The sequence below is a fragment of the Salminus brasiliensis genome, chromosome 1 (assembly GCF_030463535.1).
Source record: "Salminus brasiliensis chromosome 1, fSalBra1.hap2, whole genome shotgun sequence".
Taxonomy (NCBI): domain Eukaryota; kingdom Metazoa; phylum Chordata; class Actinopteri; order Characiformes; family Bryconidae; genus Salminus; species Salminus brasiliensis.
Window position 1 is genome coordinate 90,691,507 of NC_132878.1, and position 27,830 is coordinate 90,719,336.

At 40.6% G+C, this 27,830-nt stretch overlaps 1 protein-coding gene across 1 annotated transcript; it reads left to right on the forward strand.

The window, feature by feature from the left end:
• Positions 1 to 230: 230 nt before the first annotated feature.
• Positions 231 to 27,162, forward strand: smg5 (SMG5 nonsense mediated mRNA decay factor). Its single transcript, XM_072692360.1, has 22 exons — positions 231 to 685; positions 6,110 to 6,208; positions 6,313 to 6,436; positions 8,048 to 8,204; positions 8,310 to 8,399; positions 8,591 to 8,680; positions 9,449 to 9,527; positions 9,792 to 9,917; positions 10,181 to 10,249; positions 11,180 to 11,391; positions 11,663 to 11,800; positions 13,445 to 14,314; positions 14,395 to 14,564; positions 15,697 to 15,772; positions 16,499 to 16,674; positions 17,453 to 17,611; positions 18,819 to 18,878; positions 20,760 to 20,919; positions 21,320 to 21,410; positions 22,396 to 22,470; positions 22,759 to 22,897; positions 25,904 to 27,162. The coding sequence occupies exons 1-22, from the start codon at positions 621 to 623 to the stop codon at positions 25,985 to 25,987; spliced, it is 3,309 nt and encodes a 1,102-aa protein (XP_072548461.1). The 5' UTR covers positions 231 to 620; the 3' UTR covers positions 25,988 to 27,162.
• Positions 27,163 to 27,830: the final 668 nt, after the last annotated feature.

Below are 27,830 nucleotides of genomic sequence, written 5' to 3' on the forward strand. Positions count from 1 at the left end.
ACACACACTACACTGTCCTATTTTATTGGGCCATTTTCAGTTGTCTTCTGCATTATCCTGTAATTCATAAATCAGCCTATACTTAAACCTTTCCCTGGGAATTGAAGCAGATGTCCCCACAACATGAAATGCCCTCGTTTCCCTGCCAGCATTCCGATACCGGGTCCCCACAACGAACCACGCATATGCACGCCCACACACGCTCACACACACGCACGCTCACCACCACGCTCTCGCGATAGTGGGGCGGTCGCTGAGGAAAAATGGCCGCTCACGGAACGAGTCCTGGATCGGGGAACAACATTAGGTTCAGTCCGGAGCGACGCAGCTGACCTACGGCGAGTCCGCTTTGGCTCAGCCGGTCCTCTCCAACTGTCCACCCCCGAGCGGATGGGTGAGGAGGCCCGAGGCAAGGGGCGCAAGGAACCACAGCGAGTCCGTCTGAGAGCGCGGAAGAAGCGGGACGCTAGCTAGAAAGCTAACGTTAGCTTAACGTTAGCTTGCTAGCTAGCTAGCCTCACCGAAAACCCAGACGAGCCGAGCCCGAACCGCCTGGGTTTCAGTGGGCAGGAGCGGATAAAGCGAGCCGGAAGAGCTGGACCTTTCATTCGGCTGCTAGTATGAGTGGACCCGGGCCGGACAGCGAGCCAGAGGCGAAGGTCCTTCACATTAAGCGGCTGTACAGGTGAGCTACAGGCCAGCTAACACGGTCAGTGGACAGCTCCGTCCAAAAACACCACCCCCCAGCTTTCTGGACGGACCGTCCGAGTTCATCCTCCTCGTTAGACTCGCTATAAATGGCTTAAACACATTTAGAGTCAGTGGCCTGATCCTCGCCCCTCGGTTTCGGACACTGGCATGCACTGGGCAACGTTAGCAGGCTAGCGTGCGTGTATTTAGAGCATTGTCGGGACTTCATTTGCCTAGATATAGATGCACTAACGTTATGGGGCCATCTGCCAATGCAAAAGTGTCCTGTGCACACGGTCTGTCCAAATGTTTGTGGACACCCCTTCTAAGGAATGCATTGAGCTAGTTTAGGTTGCACATGTTCCTGACACAGATTGTCCAGTACTGCCATTACATTAGGACTCTCTGGGGCAACATGCTGTCTAATGCCAGGCATGGGCTAGAGAGGGGGGTGTAACGCCCCCCCCCCACTACCTATGTCTGTGTTCTCTGGAATGATGGATGGTGCTCCATCCAGTGCTTTTGGGATGAGGAGGGGAGGATGGGGTGGGCTGGTGATCCTCCAGCATCCTGACCTCACTATAACGCTCTTGTTGCTGAATGCTGTCAAATGCTCACAGCAGTGCTCCTCCAAAATCTAGCAGTAAGCCTTCTTCCCTGGACAGTAGAGACAGCAACAGGATAACTCTTTAAATGAATGAGCAGGTGTCCCAATATTTATGTCCATATAGTGTATATAACATATATAATTATTAAAATTAAATCTATTTCAGAAGAGTTAGAAAGCACTAATTCTAACTAGACAAGACAAGACACAGATGGATAATGGAATTTGGCCTCCGCCCATAACCTTAACCCATGCGGTGAACACACACACACACAGACACATGTGTCTGGAGCAGTGGGCAGCCATCGCTGTGGCGCCTGGGGAACAGAGAGGGTGAAGGACCCTGCTCAAGGGCCTAACGGTAGCAGCTTGCCAAGATGACCAGGTATCGAACCCAACACCCTGTCATTAATAGCCCGATGCCTTAACCGCTGAGCCACCACTGCCCCAAACTGATGCTTTAGCCCATATAAAAAAAATCAATGAGTGCAGAAAGGTGTCAAGGATTTTAGGTAATCCTTGGCTATTAGTCCTGGAATAATTCAGAGAGCAGGGTCAAGCCATGCTATGGTGCCCTTGGAGCGGTGGGGTTAAGGCCCATGATCAAGGACCCAATATTGTATGCTTAGCAAACCTGTGTATCGAACCCAGAACCCTGTAACCAGTAACCCTATCATCAGGAATCAATATTAGAATTGTGAGCTAATGGCGATATGCAATAGCTTCCCTGTAGGCCTACATTTCTGCATCATGCCTGTATAGGCTGGGTTATTGATCACAGGGTTGTCTGTTCAATACTCATGTCTGTTAACTTGCCACTGTTGGACCCTTGAGCAAGGCCCTTAATATCTCTGCTCTAGGGGTGCTGTAGGCTGGTGTAGCCTGGCTGACCCTGTGCTCTGGCCCTGACTTTGACCCTGTTTACACCTGGTCATGTCCTGTGGCTGGTGTGTGGACTCTATCTGTATAGGAGACAGTTTAGTCACATGCATTTAAATGTGTCTCTTGTTAGTCAGACTGAAATTCAGTCGCTGTGAGACAGAATATGCAAATTCACTCGCTGCGTGGCAGTTTTGACTGGTGTTTCAGTTGTACTGGGACGAGTTTTGGTTGTCGAACATGTCTTGGAGAGATAGATAGGCTATAATTTGGGGCCTTAAATGCCTCTCAGACCACCTCCTGAAGTGGTTTGAGTGATGGGATTTGATCTTATCCAGATATAATCCTGATACTCAAGACACCTGAAGTGACCAGGTGTAAACGAGGTCTCTTAAAAAATGGGGTATACAAAGAGAACAGTTTATTGAGAGTAAAGGTACTAAAACTCTTAATTTCATGTTAGACAATCTGGGTCTATTACAGGGATGAGTGGGCTTTTCTAAAATCACTACTGTCGCACCTAGCGGTGAACAAAACTGCTCCAAACCCAATATATTTAATCCTATGAGCATTTTCTCACAAATCACTGGATCCTATGAAGCTGTTAAACAGTCAAAATACATTTTTCTTTCCTACATATGCGCTAACGCTGCAGCACACCGAACTGACGTAACAAGACAAGCTCAGCAAAATAGCCCAAAGAAAGCAGCGAGCTTTCTCAAATGAGGTTAGTTCAGTTGCTCTGGGTGCAGCAGAGTACAGTAGTTTCAGTAGCTGCTGGTGTTTATATATAATAGTCTTGATGTTTAGTAGTCTCCATTGCAATGCATGAAAACCAAAGAGCAGCTTATATAATCGTTTTGAGGTCATATCGCCCAATACTATATCGATGTAGCTCTTTTGACATATTAATGACAATAATAGGTCATAGATAGATCATTAAAGATCTTCAGGAGAAAAATGCACAAATGGACAAAACCAAATTTGGTCGGGGACAACTGATCGTTTGAACATTTGCATTCACACACACAGCTCCTTCCGGGTAATGTCCGGAAAGTTTGGGGTTACTGTACATGTCTGAAAGTGGCTTAAGACAGACATATAGGTAGGTAGATAGATGGATAGATAGATAGATTGATTGTTTTAGCTTTATTTATGCTATAAAAGTGCAACGCAATGAAATGCAGTTAGCATCTACCAGATGTTCAAATAGTAGCTTTGTAAAATATATAGACAGGTAATAAAAAAAAAAATGCGTCCATGTTAAATATAGTAAATATAGCAAGCTGTAGGTGACTATATTTACAAGACAAATACCTACAGATCTACTGAGTAGAGCAGCAGGCTTCTGTTTTTCTCATGTAAACCTCAGGCCTTTCCTGACTGAGAGTCTTGAAAATGAGAAGAAATGCTGTTAGATCAGTGTTGACAGGAGTGCTGTGAGCGCAGATTAGCATATGCTAGGGAAGCAATGCCTAGAATAACAGGTTATATGTTTCCTTATCTATAGCCAAACACTCAATCCTCAATAATCTAGGATCACCTGGACAAACCGAGACAGTTCTCCCATTTGCACATGGGCAGTGTGTTTCCAATACAAGCTGGCATTTCCTTCGGGCTAAGGAAATAACTGACATGACGAAGGGGAGTCTACCTGGCGTCTGCTTTTGCATGTGCTCTGCGTAACTGAAGGTAGACTTGTCTTTAGCTCCACAGACACAGAGAAGGTTTATCAGCAAAGTTACTGGCATAGAAACTATAGCTGCATTGATCTCCACCCTGGGGAAGATAGCATGTAACCCATCTTCATAATGCTTAATAAAATTGCACCAGGTTTTGGCAGAACCTATAAATGTCTGTAAACCTACAGTTTTGCTTAATTAGCTTCGGTTTCTCTGCCACTGCCGTTTAATTAGTGGAAGGGAGAGCATATTTTTACATACAAGTCAGACATGTTTTGCCACGCTCCTTAGAAGGCCGACTAGGAGTAGTCACCGTTCCTAAGAGACTGATTCACACACACAATTAAACCTAACTGTGATTAGCATGATGAATATGTTAAGCTTCCAGAGTAAGTCAAATCTAGGTATTAAGGATCTAAACATTGTAATGGACCTTTTTTTAATCACTGGTAGGTGAACAGTTGCTGTAACTGGATTGTGACCACGTCAGTTCTGTATTTCAAATAGCCTTAAATGGCCAAATCTGGGGAGCAGATATACAGACACTTGTGTGTGGTGCAAACAACCACTTAGAGTCTGTTTACTCAATTCCAAGACAGATTTTCCCCAAATCCAATAAGAAATCCATGCCCAATAATATCGGAATCATATCATCTTAAAATAATGAAAGAAAGAATTAGATGATTGGTTAGATTTTCCTAAAATTCCAAACAGATATTTGAAGAATTTTTAGTTTTTGTACTCTGGAGGAGCGGAGAGTTTAGATTATGCTGGGCTACTATGCTAAGATGTCTGTACCCCATTAAAATTGAATGTTATATTTACCTGGAATAAAAACACAGGTCGATTTAGTCCCAATTTTCTGATATATTAATATGTTTCGCCAACAGCAGATAATGTACATGAAAAACCTCAGATGTCAGCACTGTCCAACATTTTACATTTACAGTGTTTCGTGGATGCTGTTTTCCCACAGTCTTTTTACAGTTGAATGAGGTTACACAGGTTGGAGAATGTAGAATTAGGAGTATTGCCTAAGGGATCTTATTGGGGTAGACTGGTGTAGAACCATAGTCTACCATTAAGAAGGCAGTATTGTGACCCATTACGCTACACCAACCACTGGTTCACTGGTGCGCCATATGGCTGTATCCAAAAGAGACGTCCAGACATCATTGCAGATTGTTGATTACGAGTGATCTGGACACTTGGGGTTACATATGCAGATCCTCCTGGTGATGTCTGGAGAAGTTACTAGGTTACTGTACATGTGGGGTTACTGGCAGGCAGACAGACAGATTATTTGACTGGATAGATTGATTCAGCTTTATTGTTATAAAAGTAAAAAACGTAAAAGGCAACAAAATACAGTTAGCATCTACAAGAAGTTCACATGGTACCATGAGTGTGTGAAAAAACAATGTGCAAGAATGTGGAAGGTGTGGAAGAAATATGAATACAAGTAAATATATAAAAATATACACCTATGTTAAATATGGTAAGCAATAGCTGGTAGTTGCATCAAGGCCAGCTGCTGTAACCTAAAATATGTGGTATTTTCTCTCTATTTTTTTAAATATATATTTTTACACACTGACGAAATGCCTAGTAGCAACAGATGTTTAAAAACTCACAAATTAGGGGTGGACCATATGACGACGTGGATTGAAATCGTGATAAATTTTATTGTGATACTAGTGAGCGTATCGTGGAAATTGCCAGTGCAATTGCCAACTGCACATCTCATTACAGGAAGTGTAATTGGTGCTGTTTAATTAGGTGAAGTGAAGCCGATTAAAGGAAAAAATACTATTTTAAACAGATGTTTTTAAAGTATTTGCTTCTACTGATGCATTTTAACTACATGTCAAAATATTGTGATAAATATTGAAATATTGTGATGTAATATTTTTACCATAACGCCCACTCCCTATGGTAGTGTCGGTGATATTCTCCAAAAATATATATAAATAAATAAATAATATATTTTATAATAAATTGTTATTTATCATATTTAAATATCATAATATGCTCCCAATTCTTCCCAATGCTATATATTCATTGGTGTCATATGGAGAAATCTTGATGCTGGACTTACCATTAAATCACATGCAGATATACATAGTTAGAAATATAATATAATATAATATAAGGACATTTTTGCTTCAAATTCAGTTAATAATGGTATCATCATTATTTGCCATTGCTTTTTCATATACTATGCATGTCTTACCTATGCCTTTCTGATCAGGGCTGTGGTGGAATCTGTACACAAGCTAGATGTTATCATTGGTAGCAAGTCATCACACAGAGAGGTCTTCAAGCCGGAGAACATCAGCCTGCGGAACAAGTAAGCATACCTTTCTCTCCCTCCTTCTCAGCCTGCTTTCAGAAGTTGTTTAGTAAGCATGAGTACTTAAGAGAAGGCTTTCTCTAAACCCGTTGCTTTTGCAGGCTGCGTGAACTGTGTGTGAAACTGATGTTCCTGCACCCGGTCGACTATGGCCGCAAGGCAGAGGAGCTGCTCTGGAGGAAGGTCTACTATGAGGTCATCCAGGTCATCAAAACAAACAAGAAGGTATTGCTGCTCGTTTTGGGGCTGTGAAAACGCTTTGACTGAATCAAATGAATGATTCGTTCACAGAATGAAGCTCCAGCCAGGTGCTTATGTGGTTTCAGACTTAAAGGCATACAGCTAGCTATGAAAATGAGCAAATGGATCTCTGAGTGGCCCATGAATTCTGACCCATCCTGCTTTGCCATCAGCATTTAGAGTCTGAGTGAGCACATGCTCTCTCTGGGTGGGTAGATGGCGCTCTGTCTCCCTACGTGTTTTTCTCTGAGCGTGTTGGCTGCCCAGCGATGCTGTGTCCGTGGCAGTTCGACCAGAGCCCGTGGCTTGCAATACTCCCAACGCTAGGAGGGTAAGGACTTCACATGTCTCCTCCGATACATGTTAAGTCCTTCCTCTCCAAGTGTCAGGATTTCTACTGCTAGGGTGGGCTAGTTGGCAGTACCAAATTGGGAGGAAAAAAAGGGAAAAAATTGACCAATTTAATTTAAAATGCACAAATGTATGTTGCAAAGCTACTGTGGATATATGAAATTTAGTATGTTGAAAAATCATAGCATTTTGTTTGGCAATGCTATATCGATTCTCTGAATTCATGTGTAAAGATTAGTGTTTAAACTCTATCCACTGTTCTTATGGGGGGAAAAAAAAGTCTTCTTTTACTCAGATGTATAAGATGGTGTGTGTTTATACTATGACCGATAATTAGAGCTGGCTGATATGGAAAAATGTTATATCATAATATTTAAAGACATTTTTACGATAGACAAAATTTATCTCAATATTTCATCATGTAGACAAAATGCACCAACAGCATAAACAATTTAAAAACTGCTGCTGTCCAAATCCCATAGTGAGTACTGTGATTTTTACTGAAATAGAAAATGTCCAATAAATCGGTGCTCTTTAAGCACTGACGATATCCACAATACACTCATAAAAGCATATTTTGCACCACAATAACAAAATGTATCAATATGATAAAATATTAGTGATTAGGGTTGCAACAATATTCTATTTTTGTTAATAGTATGATAACTGTCAGTAAATATCCTGGTTTTACAGTATTTCACAAATTTTCTACTTATTATTATTATTATTATTATTATTATTGTTAATAATAATAATAATAATAACAGATACAGTGACCAGTGAAGGAATGTTTTTTTTTTTAATATTTTATAATGGAAGTTTTTAAAAATTCTCCTTTTTAATAATAAAATGAATAAACAAAGAAATACATAAACGAGAAGGCTGCGCATGAGGTGGAGCTTTTATTTTTTTATTATTTCCTGTTATTGTTTTTTTTTTTTTTTTTAATGATTGATTTTCGTTATAGAATTACTTGCTGCTTGAATCGAATTGACTTTGGTTTTCAAAAGTCTTAAAATAGTAAGAAATTCCTGTGATTCTCTGTTCACAGTAACTATCAATTTTGATACCGTTAAACCTAAAACAGCGCTAATCATGATGCGTATCATATTGCAAAATTCCTGCCAAAACACAGCCGTAATAGCCACAGAGGTCATATTGGTCATATTGATGCCTTTTGTTTTGTATGTACCATTTCTACAGTTAACATTTTTTTGTCTTTGGTTTCTCCTCTCCACGCTGCAGCACATTCATAGCCGTAGCGCTCTGGAATGTGCCTACAGGACTCACCTGATAGCTGGAGTAGGTTTCTACCAGCACCTCCTGCTCTATATCCAGTCTCACTACCAGCTGGAGCTGCAGGACTGCATCGACTGGACGCATGTCACTGACCCCCTCATCGGTGAGACCCTATTTCCCATTCACTGATATTTCATGAGAAAGATTTACTTTATTTGATTGCGTTTGCAATGTAAGGCCTGAGTGTTTGTGTGACGTATTTCTGTAGGTCGTAAGAAGCCTGTGTCTGCAACGCCTAAGGAGATGGAATGGGCTCAGATGGCCTGTCATCGATGTCTTGTATATCTGGGTGATCTTGGTAAGTCCTTTAGTGATTTCAGAAAATGTGTGAAGCAGATTTGAATTAGGGAATTATGGACCTTTTTAATTTTTTTTAGACCTGTAGCATTTGTTTTTTGGGATATTGGGACTATTTGCTTACATGGCAAAGGAAACTGTAGTAACTATAAGGACTAGAAGTGAAAGAAGCTGTGTGAATTTTGTGTGCAGCACGGTACCAGAATGAACTGGCAGGCGTGGAGGCAGAGCAGCTGGCTGAGCGCTTTTACCACCAGGCCCTGTCCGTTTCGCCTCATGTCGGTATGTGACGCCGCCCTTTGTCTTCCCCATTGTCTATGATTGGGTGGTGTCAGTCAGATATTTGAGCTCAGCCTTTATATTTGTCAAATCAAATGGTAGTTTACTGATCACATACACACAATCATGCATGATAAAACCATTAGTTGAAGTGCTTTAAGGACAGTCTGATCACATAAAAAAAGATGATAGACAGGATAAACATATAAAGATTAAAAACGGGTCAATGCAGATAGGAAGTAAAATATGTGAATTAAACAGTGTGTATGTTTAGTAAAGGTGAAGTTAAGCTGTGACCTCTGAGCAGAGCTGTATGGAAATATTCCAGCTGCATCACTGTTAATCATCCTCTGGGTAAACTGTTGGTGTGTTGAATCACATGTGCCTAAAATAAATCCCTAAAAATCCGTTAGACCAGTTTAAGTATTTTTGCTGTTTGAATTTTCACAGACTGTTTAGGCACATGTCTTCTAATTGTGAGTGATGATTAATAAGCTAAATAAGCTAAAATAAGCAAACTTTATTTCTAGCTTATTTGACTACTGGTCATTTTAAAATCTGAACAATCGGACAGCAAAAAAGTTAAACTGGCTGTCCTTACTTTTGTGACACTGTTTTTAGGAGAGAAATAGAGAAATTCTTTGAATTATATTTAGGTTTTAATATTGATGCCATTTAGTTCAGGAAAGTTAATGTGGGGAATTAATATGTAGGCCTCTTTTTTAATCTCTAAATTGTAGTGCTATGCATTAACTGTTGTGTGTTTGACAGGCATGCCTTTCAATCAATTGGGTACGCTGGCTGGAAGCAAATTTTATAACGTTGAAGCCACCTACTACTACCTTCGCTGGTAAGTGATGGGTACACAATCATTTCTCTGACAGTGCAGTATTCCGCGCGGCCTCTGGGGGGCACTCTAACCACACTGAATAGAACAGTAATCCAAATATCCAAATGCAGTGATTTTACACCACACTGTAGTTGGAGCCAACCTGTGGAACATTTATGGCGTTTGTTTGTTTGGGCTTGATGTGCCTTGTGATTAATATCAGAAACAAAAGCGTGATATATTCTCGGAAAAAGCAATGACTAACCTACTTTTCCTGTTCAACAGCATTCAGTCAGAGACTCCCTTTGAGGGAGCGTACGGGAATCTGAAGCGTTTGTTTGACAAAGCAGCCAAGATGTACCACCAGGTGAAGAAGCAAGAGATGAAGAAGCTCTCGCCGTCACGCCAGAGGTTAGCTTTCACACTTTGTGAAAAGGGGTCACGCTTGCGCTTGCACACACTCATGCCAGTATGCAAAAGTGTCACAGTGTGAAATGTAATCTGGCATAAATAGGCAGCTATTAAAATCTGATATCTTGCAGTAATGGCTAATCAACTAAACTTTTGAAAAGGTCAAAGCCTCTTTTACTAAAGATTTTTGCATAATGTAAAGTATTTGTCATCAAGTGATAAAATGATGCTAATTTAATGATTCATTTGTTGCTTAATTTTAGATCAAAAGATATCAAAAGACTTCTTGTAAGTTTCATGTACCTACAGAGTTTGCTGCAGCCCAAGAACAGGTAAGCTGTCTCTTTTTAATATCATTTAGCATTTAATTTTTAACTTGTTGCTAAAATATTGTCCAAATGTTTGTGGACACCTCTTCCAATGAATGCATTCAGCTACTTTAACGTACATTGCTGACACGGATGTGGAAATGCATGCACACACACACACAGCTGGTCTAGTCCCTGTAGAGAAGTCTTGCCAATACATTAGGAGCAGATAAACATTTATCCATTGGTTTCATTCTCAATGCCAGGCGTGGACTTAAGGGGTATAAAGCCCCCTAGCATTGAGTTGTGGAGCAGTGGAACTAACGGTGTTCTCTGAAATGATGATTGGTGCTCCATCCAATACTTTTGGGATGAGGTGGGGTAGTGATCATCAAATATCCTGTCCTCACTAACGCTCTTGTCTGTGAAAGCAATAAAATCTTAATGCCATTGCTCCTCCAAAATCTAGTAGAAAACCTTCCTCCCTGGACAGTAGAGACAGATACTCCAGCAAAAGCAGGAAGAACTTAATTTAATATACCCTGAATTTAGGAAAAAACAATAAATGAGCAGGTGTCCCAATACTTTTGTCCATATAGTGTATAATCTCACAATTGCATATGGTTATATAAAGTCAGTATTTTAATACCACTCTTTAATGTCAGTGTTAGGAGCATGGTTCTGCTATTACCAGTATTAATCGAGCTACTGATTTTAGGCGTGAAGACACTTTACTCTAGCCAGTGCTGGAACTGCTAGCAGTAGAGATAGAGGAGTCGTACTTGGGGCTTGAAGCACACAAGTGTGCTGTGGTAGCCTCCTAATGGGTTTTTAATAGGTGCCTTATATATGAACCTTTTTCATACATAGACATATGGATATTTTGGGGGTAATTTTTATGAATGGGCTCTGCAGTGGCTGTAACGATTGCTGTCTTTTCTTTGCTGGATGCAGTGTGATGGAAACGGAGCTTACCTCACTATGCCAGTCAGTCCTGGAGGACTTTAACCTGGTGCTGTTCTACCAGCCCACACCTAGCCATGGGAGCCAGTCTGTCAGCGAGGAAGATGATGACCATGATCAGGCCTGCTCTGTGCTGCCTGACAGCCTGGTCTTTAAAATGGTAGTCATCTGCCTTATGGTGGTGCACAGTTTAAAGAGAGGAGGTAAGTTGGTGGGGAAGGCTGTTAGTTTGTGAACGTTTCCATTTTTTTTTTTTTTTTTTTGTGTAGAGAGTGGAAATAGTTGGCTTATAGGTTCAGGCTGAATGTACTGATGGTTGGTAGTTAGTATGTTTGATTGACCTTCATTATTCCACTCATGCTGTTCCAAGAAACACTAAATTGCGAGCGCAGTCATGTGCTAATGCACACCGTATTTTCTGTCTTTTGCGGTTCAGGCAGTCTCTTTGTTAATAAATTGTTCTTTCCATTTCAGGTTCTAAGCAGTACAGTGCCTCCATTGCCTTCACACTAGCACTTTTCTCTCATCTCGTGAACCATGTCAATATCCGGCTTCAAGCTGAACTCGAGGACGGGGAAAGTGAGGTCCCACCATTACGCACTGATAACACTGGTAAGGAAATAGAAAAGGCTTTTTCTATGAAGATTTAGTTTAATTATTAATGATACACTCATTATGACATTTTGATGCAAAGCACATATGAATGGCATGTACGTTCACTTACTTACTTTCCTCATGTTAAGAAGCTTTGGAGCTAAACTATTAGCAGTAGGGCAGGGCAATGTGTCGTTAAAAAAACCCCACCAAATATATGTGTAGTATTTGTATAAATAAATATAAATTATATGTATATCATCTCAAGTTACCATAAATGTGTGAATTAATTCCAAAAAAAAGAAAGTGCATGGGTCATTTGTGTGACAACGTTTGATGACACTTTATTTGGAGTGCTCCTTTTTAAATAAAATAAACACTAATCAGACTGTCAGAAATGGATCAACAGCATCTCAGTGATGTAGCAGTATCTGAATTTTCAGTAGATCATCAAGCGACGTTTATGAAGTTTTCCACTGAATGCAACTGTTCCTCGCTTTGTTTGGCGACTCTGAGTTCAGATCTGTAGATGAGGTCACTGATCATCTAACGGGTCTGATCATCTCAGCATTCTCAATCAGCTGTTATAGACCTTCTGCTGACACCAGTCTGACACTGGAGCCTAACTGGATTAGACTGAGATTAAGGGACTAGGGTGAGGGTCAGGATTAGGTTTTGGGTTGGGGTTAAGGGTAGGAGTAGGACTAGGATTAGGGTTAAAGGTTGGGGTTGGGTTGAGGTTAGGGTTAGGAGTAGAGCCAGGGTTAGGATTAGGTTTTAGGTTGAGGTTAAGGTTAGGATTAAAGCTAGGGTGAGGGTAAGGATTAGGTTTTAAGTTAAGGTTAAGGGTTAGTATTAGGACAAGGAGGACGGTTAGGATTAAATTTTGGGTTAAGGTTAGGTTTAGAGCTAGGGTAAGGGTTAGGATTAGGTTTTGGATTGAGGTTAGGGTTCGGATTTGGGCCATAGGGCCTTTACCCTTAGTGTATTCAGATGCTTCACTGCTGTTACTGCACTTATATGCTGTTGATGTGTTAATGGTATTTTGTTAAAAGTTTATTAAACATCTACAAACATCTACCCAATGTTTAGATTTTGAATTGCTCTGATGTGAAGTCCTGCACAGTGGTCCACGGTTGCCACTTCTGTTAGTGTGTTTATACTTGTAGTTGGATGGCCTTGGTCTGGACCAAGCAAGAAAAACATACACGGTTACATTTTAGTCCTGGTTTGCTTTGCCTTTGTACTGACATATTTGCAATCGAACCTATATTAGAGAAATAAAACTGGTTCATGATGTACATATAACAGTGTGTGGTTTGGGACACAGCCCTGCTTGGTTTGGTGCACAGCAGTGTTCAAAAGACAGCATTCACACTTACTCTACTGCACTAATGGAGAAATCACACTAGTGTTTGTTTTAAGCCAACCTGATGAGCTGACAAGTATAACACTTGGGTTTGTTATTCTGCAGATTAGGTGTATTTCAAATGGGCAATGACAAAGTATTACTAGTTAAGACTTCAGAGCAGAATTGTGCTTCCCAGGTAAACCTCATCAGCTCAAACAGGGTGCAAGAGTGGTGCTTCGGATGAGTCAACCTGTCCTCCTTACTGTGTTGGTGTTAATGAGTCAATCTGGCATCACCTGCTTCTCTTGTAGATGATGCTGATGTCAAGGAACAGGCCGGCAAGCTTCCTTCAAAGGCGAGAACCTTTCAGAACGGTTCATTGGACGATGAAGACGATGACGACGAGGAAGATGAGAACAATGAAGACGGGTCGAAAAGCAAGAGGACAGGCGCAGCGGGCAAGAAAGTAAAGAAGAGCGGGGAAGACAAGCAGAGACAGAAACGAAAGTACTCACGTCTGTCCATGCTCCGCCGCCGCCGCTGCGCCCGCGATGAGGATGAGAGTGACCTAAGTGAGGGCTTTGAGAGTGATGAAGAGGAGGAGGAAGAGTGTGGAGGGGCTGCGGACGGGCTGGGGGTCTGCAGGGCCCCGGCAAACTCTTTGGCGAAGGAGGGGCGGAGCGAGGAGAGGGCCTGGGAGAGTGGCTCTGAGGAGGAAGAAGAAGGTGGCACAGCTTTTGACGTGGAAACAGACTCTGACATGAACAGCCAGGAATCACGCTCGGACCTAGAGGAAATGGAGGATGCGGAAAGTCCAGCGCAAGAACAACAGCAGCAGCAGCAGCAGGAGGACGATGAAGAAGAGCAGCAGCCTCAGCAGCAGCAACACCAGCCACCCTCCCGGGAGGAAGGTTCCACCCCACCAGCCACCAATGGGCCACTACTGTCCAACGATCCAAGTATTAGCAGTAACCTGCAGGCCATGTCCTCACAGCTTTTCCAGTCCAAACGCTGCTTTCGTCTTGCTCCCACCTTCAGCAATGTTCTCTTGCGTCCCCCTAATGCCTCCAACCCTACTCCTGACTCAGACTCCCCTGCTCCTTCTCTAGAAGCCACGCCCCCTCCTGGAAACTTGTCCGGCAGCGCTACCCCAGAAATCGCTAACGGAACCAATGACAACGGTACATTTCTGAATTTTGTTGGTTTTTTTTCTTCTTGTTTGTTTCTTTGAGCTTGTATGATCGTTTTCCTCTCTTTTCAGATGGTGAATCTGATACCGAGGACAGCGAGCAGAGCAACCAGTCGTTTCACAGCGAGAAAACTCTATCGGAGAGACTTGAGATTTTGACCAATCAGGGTCTCATTCAGGTTGTGAAGGTCTTCGTGGACTGGCTGAGGACTAATACAGACATCATCGTCATGTGTGCACAGGTATAGCTGCACTGCAGGATGCGTTTTAAAGTGGTTATACCGTTCTTAAATGATTAGTTACTATTCTTTTAGTTAGTATTTTAGGCCGTTTTCACACTAGAGCAATCCAGACTACCAATCTCTGGTCTAAAATTGGTGGTCTGGGGTTCGTTTCTAGAGAACTCCTTCGTTTCTAGAGATCTGCTGCTGGTGTAAAAGCTATTTGCTCCCAGCAATTCGCATGGAATTGCGTGATTGGTTCTTTGACTTATTGCCTGCATGGCTAAAAACCTCCTCCTCTAAGAACTACTTGTTGTTTGCAGATGTTCCTGCATGGTGAAATACATTGACTCCAGAAAGCAATGTTGTTCTATAAGGAAAAGCAATAAACAGATTAACCTTGGCCTTACCAGTTTCCAAAAATATTTAGTAATCGATCCAGGGTCCGTATAAAATCCTTCGGGGTTAAAAGCAAACCAGTGATAATGAGCCCCTTCCTCCAAACGGTCATGGGGCAGACCTGGGTATGCAGGACTAATGTGAAAACGCCCTTAGATAGCATGCTCTTTTCAGTTTAGAGTTTAAATATGCAGATGTAGAAAAAAGCCATGAGTTTCATGATAAAGATTTCAGAACATAAAGACGTGATGTCTTCAAGCTTTTGAGAGTGTGGAATTGTTTTTTTTAATCAAATAAAATTACACGGTACAACTAGCAGTGAGATGCTTTGGCGATTGTCCGATCCCAGAAAAAAATCAAATATTAAATATAAAAAAGACTAGAAAAGGGACATTTAAGAAATTAAGTGTGCTACCTAATGTTAGAATTGTTTGTAAACATGGCCTCATTTATTAAGCCGTTCAGAGTAAGGGTACTGATCTAAGATGAGCTCTTATTAGCTGTCAAATTGAATTCAGTGTTGTGCATAAGGCATTAACTGATGCCAGATCAGCATTCTCACTCTGAGAAGCTTGATAAATATCGGTCATCGTGTGTGTGTTTGTTTTTCTTTTCTTTTTGCAAATGATGTGATGCTACTGAATTGGTGAACAACCCCAAGAGTTGCATATGAATATTATGGATAATTGCTGATTAACTGCTATTTTATTATATAGAAAATGAATGCTTCATTTTAAATCATGTCTTTCCCCAGAGTTCTCAGAGCTTGTGGAATCGCCTCTCTGTGCTGCTAAATCTTCTGCCTGATGGGAGCAAAATGTTAGAAGCAGGTTGGTTAGATACACATTTTCTCCATCTAAATACCTATAGTTATACACTTCCATATTAAGCATTCTGTCCTGCATTAAGCATTTCCTTCACCTACCCACAAAGGAGTGAATATGTATTTTTAGTATTTGTTCAATATAAAGTAAACATGTACTGTACTCTAGGCCCCTAAGCACTTTATTTAGAAACATGTCTCTCAGCAATAGGAGAGTTTTAACTGTAGAAACGTCTCCCATTAGAACAGATGCAGGTAAACATAAATACAGCAACATGAATTTCTCTTTATTTGTAAGAATTTTGAAGAAGGTAGTTGATCTTGTGAGCTAGTCTGAAGAAGCTTGGTTCCAGGTTTCTCCTGGTTGCATGGATGTGTTCAATTCCATCAGCAACTCTTCTGATTTACCATCATTAAGCACTGATTTACCAAACCAGGTGTTGGTAAATAACACTAGACTCCATGAGGAGAACATTGGAATCCCAGACTTTCTGTAGGAATGTTATTAGTGTTTTATTGAGCAAATAAACACTTCCTGCCGAGATAGGGAGCTTTTTTTCAGTCTAATTTTCACAGGTGGCTAAAACTTTTGCACAGTTCTTTATATGTTAGTTTAGATTTTATTAAAATGCAGATGTTATTAATATTTTCATTTTGTCCAAATACATTAGTCCTAAAACAAGCAGAAAATGGTGATTAAGTTTATCTTTTCCTCTGTGACGGCGGATGGCAGAGTTGGGGCTGAAGAAGGAGGTGAGGGAACTTGTGTCTGGGTGTGAGCAGCCTGACCTGGTGCAGACAGTGCTGCTGCCAGAGGACCAGGCGCTGCGCCACCTCCCAGCGCTCAGCCTGGCCCACCGCCGACTGGACTTCACCAGCCATAGACCCAGCTTGAGCACCCTGCAGGAGGTAGGACCCTCACAGAGAGCCATGCTGGCTTACAGCTATTACAGTCTAATTCAGGGATTGCGTTCTACTTGTGGATGGGCTTTGACACAGCGCAAGATATTTAAGCAGGACCACTAACACATGTACACATTGTTAAAAGGGGGGATTGTATTATAACCAATACACAGCACTAATGTTTTTTCTTTTTACTGTAAATTTGACAATAATTCTTAAAAAATAAAATTTGCCCAAAAATGTCTTAAATAAACCCTTTTTTACATTGAGTTAAGAAGTTTTCTCTTTCTGCTATAAATGTATATAGACTATAGTTTTTTTGCAAGACAGCCACACCATGCAAGTTCATACTGTGATTATTAAAAGGAATCAGTGTATCATTATTGATCACTCTAAAGGCAGTAATTCATCTGCATTAAGTTAGGAATTAATTTAATTTTTTTTAGCCATTTGTAATCATATATGCATTATTTGTTAGTGTATTGTTTGTGTGCTGTCTGTATTTTGTGTGTAAATACTCTTCAATGTAAATGGTTCCTCTAGCCACATTTAGAGAATTCAGATAAAAATCCTAAAAATGATCTAATGGAATTAAATTAAATTTAATTAAATTGTAATAATAAATTCCACCATGTATTTTTTCCTCATTCCCTATACGCTTTATTCTGTATTTGGTCTGAAGTTAATACAGACCTGTGGACAGAAATATCGGTTGTTTTTGCCATGGCTGTCCTTTTTTTTCTGTCTGATCTGTTTCCTTCATTCTCTGTCTCCATGGTACCAGTGTGTGGTGCGCTTGTGCTGCATTCGCAGCTTTGGCCACTTCCTCACTAATCTCCAAGGCAACGTGTTGCACTTCAACCCGGAGGCGGGCATTTTCACCAGCATCAGCCAATCGGAGCAGGAGAACCTGGTTCAGCAGGCGAAGGCTCAGTTCCGCATGGTAAGAGACCGGCTGATCCGGTCTGATCACTGATGTCTTTTATTAGCTTGAACACCTACAAACGAATCTCGCAAACACCTCAGACCAATTTATAAAGCACATCAGTGCTACCAGTACTGTTGTGATGTATGTTGTGTTATTAAGGTGACTTTATACCATTTATTACTCATTTATAAGTGGTTGTGACCAGAGGAGGGTGGCCAGGGTTTCCTCCTCCAGCTTTGAGGGAGTTTGTCCTGCCACTGTCACCTTTGGCTTGTTCACTTAGAGTTGCATGTTGTATTATTTCTGGATTTATGTAGAGCTGTACAGATAAATTTGACTTAATAGGAGTAACCACTGAGATCTAAAGCTCGAAGATATTAATTTCACAGGTCTGTCTGCACTCTGAATATTGTTTTACTGTGTAAGTCAGGAGGACATATTTCCTGTCCTGTTGTGTCTCAGAATTGCACATATAACATACAGGTTATGAATTTAGATCAGTTTTGGCATCCTGGGACACAATTTTCTGCTCCGTAACCTTTCTCATAAAAAATATGAACCTTTCTCATAGAAAATGTGATTTAGAAAAAATTTAGTTTTTTTTTGAGACACTGGCACAATATTTTTTAAAATATTGTAATGAAGTGACTGCATCAACATATATATAACCTACATAAAGTTGAAGCTTCTTATATAAATCTAAAATACTAATCGAAACCACCTTGCCCTAAGACTCTGCAGCTGAAGCAGTGCCGCTTACTTAGAGCACCGATAAATAATAGGGTACGCAGGCCTGTGGAGAGGAGAGTGTGGTCTTTCATACTGCCTTGCCATATTTGTGAGGTTTTCTTGAGAGTCTGATGTTGCTAGGCAACCTCGCTGCCCTTACAGGGTAGAACAAATGCTGATTAAAGTGCCGCCTTGCTGTTCTGGAGCACCGTCAATAAAGCTGGCAAAGCTTTAGAAACCTAAAATGATGTGTTACTAGGCACGGCGAACTTGAGCGAAGTAAATGTACTTTTGAGAAGAACTTTTGAGTGAACCGTTGCGTAAGACTGGAAATGAAGTCCAAACTTTTCTTACTGTGTTAGGCTGCTGATCATCTCTGTTATGTGTAGGTGCTCATTGTCCTCCAGATCATGGCATGTCAAAAAATTTAATTGCATGTCTCAGAGAAGTGGATCCCATCATTGCTGTATTGACCCCGTTGTGCTTTTTGCAGGCTGAAGAGGAGGCTCGCAGGAACAGGCTCATGCGGGACATGGCACAGCTGCGCTTGCAGGTTTAATTTTTAGACTTGATGATTAATACATCCAGTACATATCAGGCCAGCAATTAATAAACCCAGTCATGTTTGCTTACAAATGGAAATCTGATACATTGCACAAAATTAATACTTTATGTACAGATTTCTGCAATTTTTTCAAACGCAATGTGAAATTGCTCTACTTATTGGAATAAACACTAGGCCTACATGCTCAAAAAGCCTGAAACACTTTACCAAAATTATTTTTCAAGCAAGTAGCAGAAACTACTATTTTGGCCAATTCCACCAGTGTTGTAGCATATTATTATAGTATGTTCTATTATATTATAAACTCTGCTTATTATTAACACACAATTATTAACTCCTTCTATGTATTGGTGATGGGTGGTTCAGTACAGCTGAGGAAAACTAGAGACTAAAGAAGCATATTTGTGCTGTTATTGTGATGCAGACTGACTCTTTAGTCTCTAAGTAGTGGTGAGCAGAACCACTAAAACATCAAGACCTGTTCAGCATTGTAAAGCGTTACATTGCTGAACACTTCTTGATGTTTTAGTGAAATGTTAAACTCCTATTAACTCAGTAAACTCACATGGAGAAATAAACGTGGTACTATCTAGAACCCAGATGAATCAAAGTGGTTATAAAATCATGGTAACACTTTAATTTGTGTTCATTTAAATAGATATTTCTTATTCTTTGTTCGATAAAGCTTGACTTTCTGAATAATTTATTCTCTATACGTTAAGCTTTTAAGTACGAAATTGAAGGTCTTTTATGTGAAAATCAGTAATTGCATTAGTAGTTGTAATAATGTGTAATAAGCTCTGTGTGAATAGCATGTTATGCAAGTTAAGCATTACAAATAAATGTGCTACAAATGGTTCTTTGAGTGCTGCCATACAAGAACCACCACTTATGTTTGTGACAGAAATGTGAGATTGTGAACCACCTTTAAAAGACCCAAAGACCTTCCTCTTGATGTAAAGGTTCTTTATCAAGGTCATATCTCTTTACAAAAATGGTTCTTTATGTAACCAAAAGTGGTTCCTCTGTGGTATTGCCAAATTTTTTGCCTTTTTTAGAACCTTTATTTTCTAGAGTGTAGGTAGTACCAGGTTTATTGCTTTGTGTGTTTCTTGAGTTAATAAGAGTTTAACAGGTCACTAATACATCAAGAAGTATTTAGTATTCTAAAGTGAGGTTCTGCTCATCACTATTTAGAGCAGGGCTGCTCAATCCTGGTCCTGGAGATCTACCACCCTGAAGAGTTCAGATACAACACAGCTGACTGTAATGTTCAATTGCTCCTGAACGCCTTCATTATCTGGATCAGGTGTGTAAGATTCAGGGTGGAGCTAAACTCTGCAGGGTGGTTGAGCTCCAGGACCAGGCTTAAGCAGCCCTGATTTAGCCACTAAAGAAGCATTATTAAAGATTAAAATTGAAATAATATTTAAAAATGAACGTAAATGTCTAAATGATCAATAATTTAGATTTTAAGCTCTAAAGCTGATGGTGAACGTACACTATGATTTATTGTATTCATGACTGCTTGCTGTGAAAAAAATAACAGGAAAATGCAATGATAAATGATCTTACCACTTTCAATTATTAAAATTAGCTTTTAAACCATACAGTACATTGCTGTCTTAGTTGTATTGGTTGTCAATAGTCCAAAGGACAGGACTGGCTGGCCCCTTTTAATGGTTTATGATGTTGACTTTACTCCAGAAGAATAGTATGCCTAGTATCTTATGGGTGTTTGAGTCGTACTCACTTACTAAGAAAAACGTAGCACTAGGACGACAGTTCAGAGAACCTAGGCACAGCCAGTAGCTCATTATAAGACACAGTGCAGTGCTTGACGTAATGTGTCTCTGTCCATCTCTGCAGTTGGAAGTGTCCCAGCTGGAAGGCAGCCTGCAGCAGCCCAAGGCCCAGTCATCCATGTCCCCGTACCTAGTGCCTGACACATCCGCGCTCTGCCAGCACCTGAACTTGCTCCGACAGCTGGCTGCCAGTGGCTGCTTTATCATAATCATCCCCCGCACAGGTCAGAAGCATCGCCGTTTATCTTCCCCTTACAGATCTGCAGTTTAAATTAGAGCTGTGTAGTCATCTGTCGTTAGGCAGATGTATTGTAGGCTTTTATAGGTTCCTCAGTTCCAGTTCACGCTGCTTCACAAATCACAGATGACCTCTTTCAGGCTTTTCTTTAGCTGAAGCAGTAGAATTGTAAAATTGTAGAATTTGAGTAAAAATGCATATGAATGTGTGAATATGAACCATCTTATTGCAGTGTGCCTCATAGCCACACAGTTATGACCTAATATCAGACAGATGTTTGAGCACATGGCTTTCATTTAAGTTTACTCCAGCAGTGAGCTCCATTAACCAGTCAGAAACTGTCGTATTCCAGTAAGTGAGCAAAATGTCCTGTGATTTGTCATCAGTGATCGATGGCCTTGATGTTCTAAAGAAGGAAAATCCTGGTGCAAGAGATGGCATCCGTTTTCTTGAGTCTGAGTTTCGGAAAGGAAACCGGTAGGAGTACCTTGGTTTTGTTTGGATGTTGCTTTTAATATTTGGTGGTCAGTTATGTTTTTCAATCCCTGTGTTTTTTGTGAATCTTCTCATGGGAAATCCTAAAAGATTATATGTATAGAGAGAAACTCCACTCAGATAGTTAGCAGTGACTGAATGCTGCTGTATAAATAGTCCATTCTAACAGTTTGTGTTCACTTGCATATTTTTCCACCACATTTCAAAGGAATCATTTCTGGATCTCGTTTCTTGCTATTGAAGGGTGTTTTTGTGATTATTTTTGTTGTTGGAATGAAAATGAAAGAAATGGATGCAGAGATGTCTGTGGAATCTTACAGTCCGATTAGCTGTTAAGAAAAAAACACTGAGAATAAACTGTAGATTTTAATAATATGCATCTGTCCACATGACCAACTCTAAGATTTTTGCCTAGCTTAAATGTTGTGTAACGGCCATTATAGTGCATGTGGCTACACATTATTCTCCTCACTAAATTGTGCACTTTATTGTACATTATTACAACTAATGATGCAGTTATGTATAATTTAGAAATCAGTTTAGAAATGCCTGGCTTAACTGAACAAAATGAAAGCGCTTAATACACCTTTTATTTATTTAGTACATCATTTAGTACATAATCATTTATGTATCAAAATTAATCTAATAGGTTCTGCTGCTGCTGACCTTCTTTTCTGAGAATTGAATGATTTAATGATTTAATGTTTGTGGGGGAGAAAAAACTAAACACGTTGACCCATTCTCAAACAGCAGTGGTATGGCAACAGGACTTATTTGCATAAAGAAAGAAATGCTGTAAAGTTGCAAATGGATACATGCTCTCCACAACAATGCCCAACTGGCTTTTGTTCTTTATTAGCACCATTAGCTTCACCATTTAAAAGGGGGGGTTCTCCCACTGTGCATAAACCCACTTTGCCCTCTGTTTAAAGTTTTGACATCTTTTCCTGTCCTGTCCATTTTACAGATATATCCGCTGCCAGAAAGAGTCAGGGAGGAGCTTTGAGAGGGACAAGCTGAAAAGACAGGACATTGAAGCCTGGTAAGCTTGACTCCAGCAGTGGTTAATTGTCCTGACCTGTTCCATGATGAAATTAAATGTTATAAACAGTGTGTATATATTGAACACAACACAGTATACCTCATAGACCCTGAGAAAAGTCTGCATCAGATTCATGATGTGTTTTAAAAGCAGAATTCTTGGCAGCTCTGCTCTTATTATGATGGATCCCACTGTCCTCGTAAACTGCACAAATCCAAAGTAAAGAAATCATTGGTGAACGTGGTGTGTTTGTGTGTTTATAAATATCTGGTCTCCATGTGTTTGCAGGCACCTCTACAAGATGGTGGACAGTTGCCGTCAGCTGACTGGCTCCCAGAGCAGCGGAGATGAAGATACAGCTGGCATGGTGACCATCCTGACCGGACATGCAGTTGCTGAACTGACTGAAAGATCAGCTTCCATGAAGGTTTGTGGAAAGGGAGAGAACCCAGAACAGTTATGCTTCTCCTGCAGCGTTGAGCAGTGGAAGGCCAATGCTGTGTTTTTGTTCATGCTAAATAGGGTGGTGGCATGTGCAGCTGTCTAAAGGCGCGCTTACTGGTCGTCTGTCTAACTGCCTATTTTTAGAGGCTCTCGAGGGTTTGACACATAATTACCAGTGTAGTCAAGACTCTTAAACTGAGTCCCAGAACTAGGAGAGGAGAGTTGGAGATGGAAACCTGGACTAGGGGCCAGCATCATGGAGTATCCGTAGTGTATTTAGCAAATGGGCCAAAATGAACATAACACCCAACCCAAGTTCAGTCAAATAATCTTATCCCAAATGCTCTCAACACAGACACAAGTCGCGTTTTGAGTATTTTAAGTTGATGAACAGATATGTTTGTGGCTTTGGTTGGAGCAAAACATGTCTGAATGCAGTTTTACAAGCCTATTTACACCCTGTTATTTTGCATCAGAATGAAACGAGCTGATTTTTCTTGTAAATACTTTGATGAACTCAGGGGCTCGCACAGAACTCAGGGACTCGTCACCACAAAGGCTCACACAGAAGCTCCATAGTACAGTGTAACATAGTTTAGCTCTATGAGTGTGTATTTGAACACTAATAAGAACGTTGTAATCATTTTTGGCTGCTAGTCTTAAGTCCTGCTGGATAGCATTATTATCCTGGCCTGCAATATGAGGTTATCTTGCTGAAAAGATGGTAAAGCTGGTTTGCTAGGGTTAGCTTTTAGCCTAGGCCAGCATTGCCCCCTTCTGTGGACACTGGGACATGAAGAGCTGTGGTCATGATGCTGGGTTTGTGTAGCAATCCCATAACTAGAAGTAGAGTTGGATGATGATGAGCTGCTCTCCAGTATCAGCAACACTATATCCTCTTAAAGCAGCTGTTTTCTGGACTGGCTTTCACTGGTGTGATGGTTTATGTAAATTTTGGAGGCGCACCTATAACAAGTCAAGACTGCTGTGTAACAGTTTTGGGGTTTTGAAATTAGTCTGTTTTGATTGTGATGGATTTTCTTTTAAAGGAGGAATTACAACGTTTGATATTCACGGTTTGTCACATCCACATACCAAACTCTCATTATTCAGCTGTACATAAGTCTTCCATTCTAGAGTACCTTGATTGGTGGGTATATGCTTAAATGGAGGTGAAAAAGTAGCTTTACAAAAGATTGAGTGTACCGATTTCACTGCTTGCCTGGTCTCATAGCAATGCAGACATGGATCTTGCCCCAGTCGACTGCCGAAAAACCTAAAAGCCACCCCATACTGGACACACCACACTTTACAGTGCCCGAAAATTCTAATTCACTGTTGCTAATGAAGGCATCCGCAGCTTTGGAATATATTCCAATACTCCAGCACTGTTCATTTTTTTTTTTCCCCTCAGAGCCAGTCTATTGCTGCTCCATATTAAACCCAGAGCAAGACCACAGAGACCATAGTGAATTACATACATTTACACTTAAACCAAAAAACAGACAAATGTTTACGTTCTGTTTAGCTTTTTATTTATTTATTATATTAAATGTGTACCTTTTAGCTGAAGAGCAGTGATTTATTAGATTAAACAGTAAAATCACTAAATTATATTGACAGTTTTATTCCAGTAAATTCATACAAGTGGAAAGTGAAATGAATTGGACCTTGCACTCACTGTGAGGCATTCTGTGCACTCTGCTATGCGGTGCACTCCTGTGCGGCATGCTGACCTGCGATGGCCATAAAACGCAAGTAATGCTTTAATAGCATAGGATTAGAATTATCCATTTACTGCTTGTCTTTATAGTGTTTCAAGAGGTCAGACCTATAAAAAAAAAGAATATGACTTATAGTAAACCTGATGAGACGTGCTGTTCCTTTTTTGACCGTTTGGGACAAAGAAAATAATTTTTACTTAAAATGTCTCTCAGCTTCAAAGTTTAAAATTTCAAATCAGATAAAGTAAGTGGAATAAAGTACACGTTTTACACACTTTAATTTACACAGTCCCTATACTGTTGTTTCAGTGTGCCGTTATGTTTGGGACATGGTAATGATGGGTACATTTAAAGCAGTCAGTAGTTTAGTTCTTTGTTGCATGTCTCACTGCTTCAAGCTTAAACTCTGTGATTTGTAGACGTCACCAGGTGCTCAGTATCCTCTCTGGTTGTGCTTTATCAATCCTGTAAATACTAAATGTATGCAAATACATTAAAGTCTGCAATGTGTCATTTTAATAATGTCTGATTTGGTTTCATTTTAGATTTTAATTGCTAGAGGAGTGAGGCATGTCGAGGGGAAATGTGTCTTGCTCCCAAATGTTATGGAGAGCACTAATGTATAATATACTCAATGCAAGTATGCAAACGCATGGTCTTGCTGTACAAACATAATGTGTATTCTTGCCTTACTGACGTGGTTAAATACTACCAGTTGGCTAGGGTTAGCCTTTAGTTTAGCATGGTTACCTGTTTGCTTCACTGGCTTTTGATTCGTCTTGCATTGATTTAAGTTCCGCAGTCAAGAGGCCAAGCATGTGGGGAGTACCAGACAAATTGGCTGACCCACCGAGCTGCACAGATCCAAAACTCTCCCAACTTAAGTATGTTCTTAAGGGGTGGAGTGGTCTGCCCCAGCTGTGGGCTTGCTTGTTTAGTTCATCCTATACTTGATTCTTTTAATACTGATTATATTCTATATCTACTGACTCATCAAACAAAGTGTCTCCCTTTTTTTTTTTTTTTTAGACAATTTAAATCTGGCAGTTGTTCTTTAACATTGTGTCGAAATAAATGAGGAATGGATCAATACAAATGCTGTGAAATGACTTTTTACATTGACTTTCACTCAAAGTTTTTTCCTCTTCCTGTAAAATTACTGCTTTGTAGATATGTATATGTAGAGGTTTTGTGTGACAGTGACTGTATGTCTGTCTCCTGGAGTAACGTCCTTTTTTTTTTTTCTTTTTTTTTTTTTTGGACAGTCGGCCATCCAGGCAGTGGCGACAGCTGGCATGGAGCTGAAGAACATTGTGGATTTCTACCGGCAGTGGAAGGAAATGGGCTGAAAGAGGCAGAGGGGCAGGGGACCAGCCCGGCGCTCAGCTGATCACACATTCACTCCCTCTCTCTTTCTCTCTCTCTCTCTCTCTCTTCCATTCTATTGCTCTGTCTGTATCTGCGTCTCCAGGATTATAAAACAAAAAACAAAACAAAATACTTGAGGATGGAGAGATGGAAAGATTGAGGCTACATAAGTGTTTGGAGAAAGGAAAGGTCAGAGGCATGGGGGCTTAAACGTGAAAGCAGTGGCTCCTCGACCCCAACATGGGAGGAAAACTCCTAATGGGTTGGAGTGAGGTAGGGAGATGCAACACTGGTGTTTTACCACAGCCAGGTGTATACCGACGAGATGAGTATATATGTGTTGAGAAACACAAGTAACACATGCATACACACACACGTGCACATGTGCGTGCACACACACACACACACACACACACACACACACAAACCGACAAGTATAAATATCTAGAGCAAGGTTTTGACTTTTGATTTCCTTCTTTTCCTGTGTTCTTGTTGAGAGGGAGTTGTGTCTAACTGGTAGGGTGGCAGCAAGGACGAGGCAGTAAACCACAGGGCAAGAGAACTCCTCCCTGACCAGAAGAGGGAGGCCGTTGTTTATTCGGTCTGGTGCAAAATTCACAGGGATTCTTGACGCCTAGGTTCACGAAGGATTCAGATCATTGGATGTATATTTTTTTGGATGGTTTTCTTTTTTTTTTCTTTTTTTTTTTGCCGTGTTCTTTTTGTGACTAATGTATTGTGTTCATCTGTTTTTGAAAAAAGGATGGATTATGTAAGGCAGATGGCTGGTTTTATTTGATTTTATTTTTGTATGTCATATTGTATTATTGCTTTTGTATGCTGTGCTGATCTCACCGGAACGACCTCGGCCTCCTAGAAGCCCAGAAGAGGTTCCGATCATTCTCCATCTCATACTTTTCATTAGCTGTTTAAAAAAAAAAGGTGGGTTTCGATGCAAGGCATCTGTCCCTGATCATGACTCCAGCCTTTATCGCTAACATACGTAAAGGTAGTTTTACTCGAGTCTAAAGATGAACCCCATTTTCACCATCACTACCCATAGTAGTTGTTCCATACTGCACAGTGCAAAGGAAACCAATTTACGTGTGAGGCCATGCATAAAACAATAAAAAGAAAAAGAAAGCTCATGAAACAAGTTGTGGACTCTCCTTTTTCCAGCGGTGTTGATCAGCAGCAGTCAGTCACATCATGAATAGATTGAATGAATGCATGCATGAAGAGGTATATGAGGTATTTGTCCAGCAAACCACAACTGGAACTAAGAAAAAAACAGGAGATGATAGCTGTCAATCATATGGTGTTAAGTTACTGCAAAAAAATTATTTAGCTTAAAATCAGTCCTAAGCAACTAATGGCCGAGTCACAAGCTTCCCAGGCTGGCATTGTCCAGTCAAAGTAGGTCTCCGTGTCCTAATGCCTCACCACTATTCCAGTCTCGTGCCCTCAACTGTTCTGGGCCCCCTGCCTGGATCTCATCATGGTGCTGGCTCTTCTGCCACCCAGTCAAAAGATGGCCAGGCACTGCCCTACTTTTGGGGGCAAATTTCTCGCATCTCTGTCCCCGTGCCCAGATGAACTCAGCGACTTTGGCAGAATGGACAAAGGACTTGGGGGTGCTGGTGCTGATGGTGAAGTGTCACCACCTTTTTTTTTTTTTTTTTTTTTTTTTTTTTTTTCCCTCCCCAATTACAAGAACAAAACCCAGGCATACATTTTAGGAGATGGCAAATGTTGAGGATCAGGTTTGATTGTGACAGGACTGTTTCTAGATGGTTCACAAATGACCTCTCGCTATTTTGTCTG

Bases quoted from the DNA above. Each gene is read 5' to 3' on its own strand.
- smg5 (XM_072692360.1), top strand. From the start codon at position 621: ATGAGTGGACCCGGGCCGGACAGCGAGCCAGAGGCGAAGGTCCTTCAC. The intron at 15,773-16,498 runs GTTGGTTAGATA...GGCGGATGGCAG, and splicing joins GAGCAAAATGTTAGAAGCAG to AGTTGGGGCTGAAGAAGGAG. The intron at 16,675-17,452 runs GTAGGACCCTCA...CCATGGTACCAG, and splicing joins GCTTGAGCACCCTGCAGGAG to TGTGTGGTGCGCTTGTGCTG.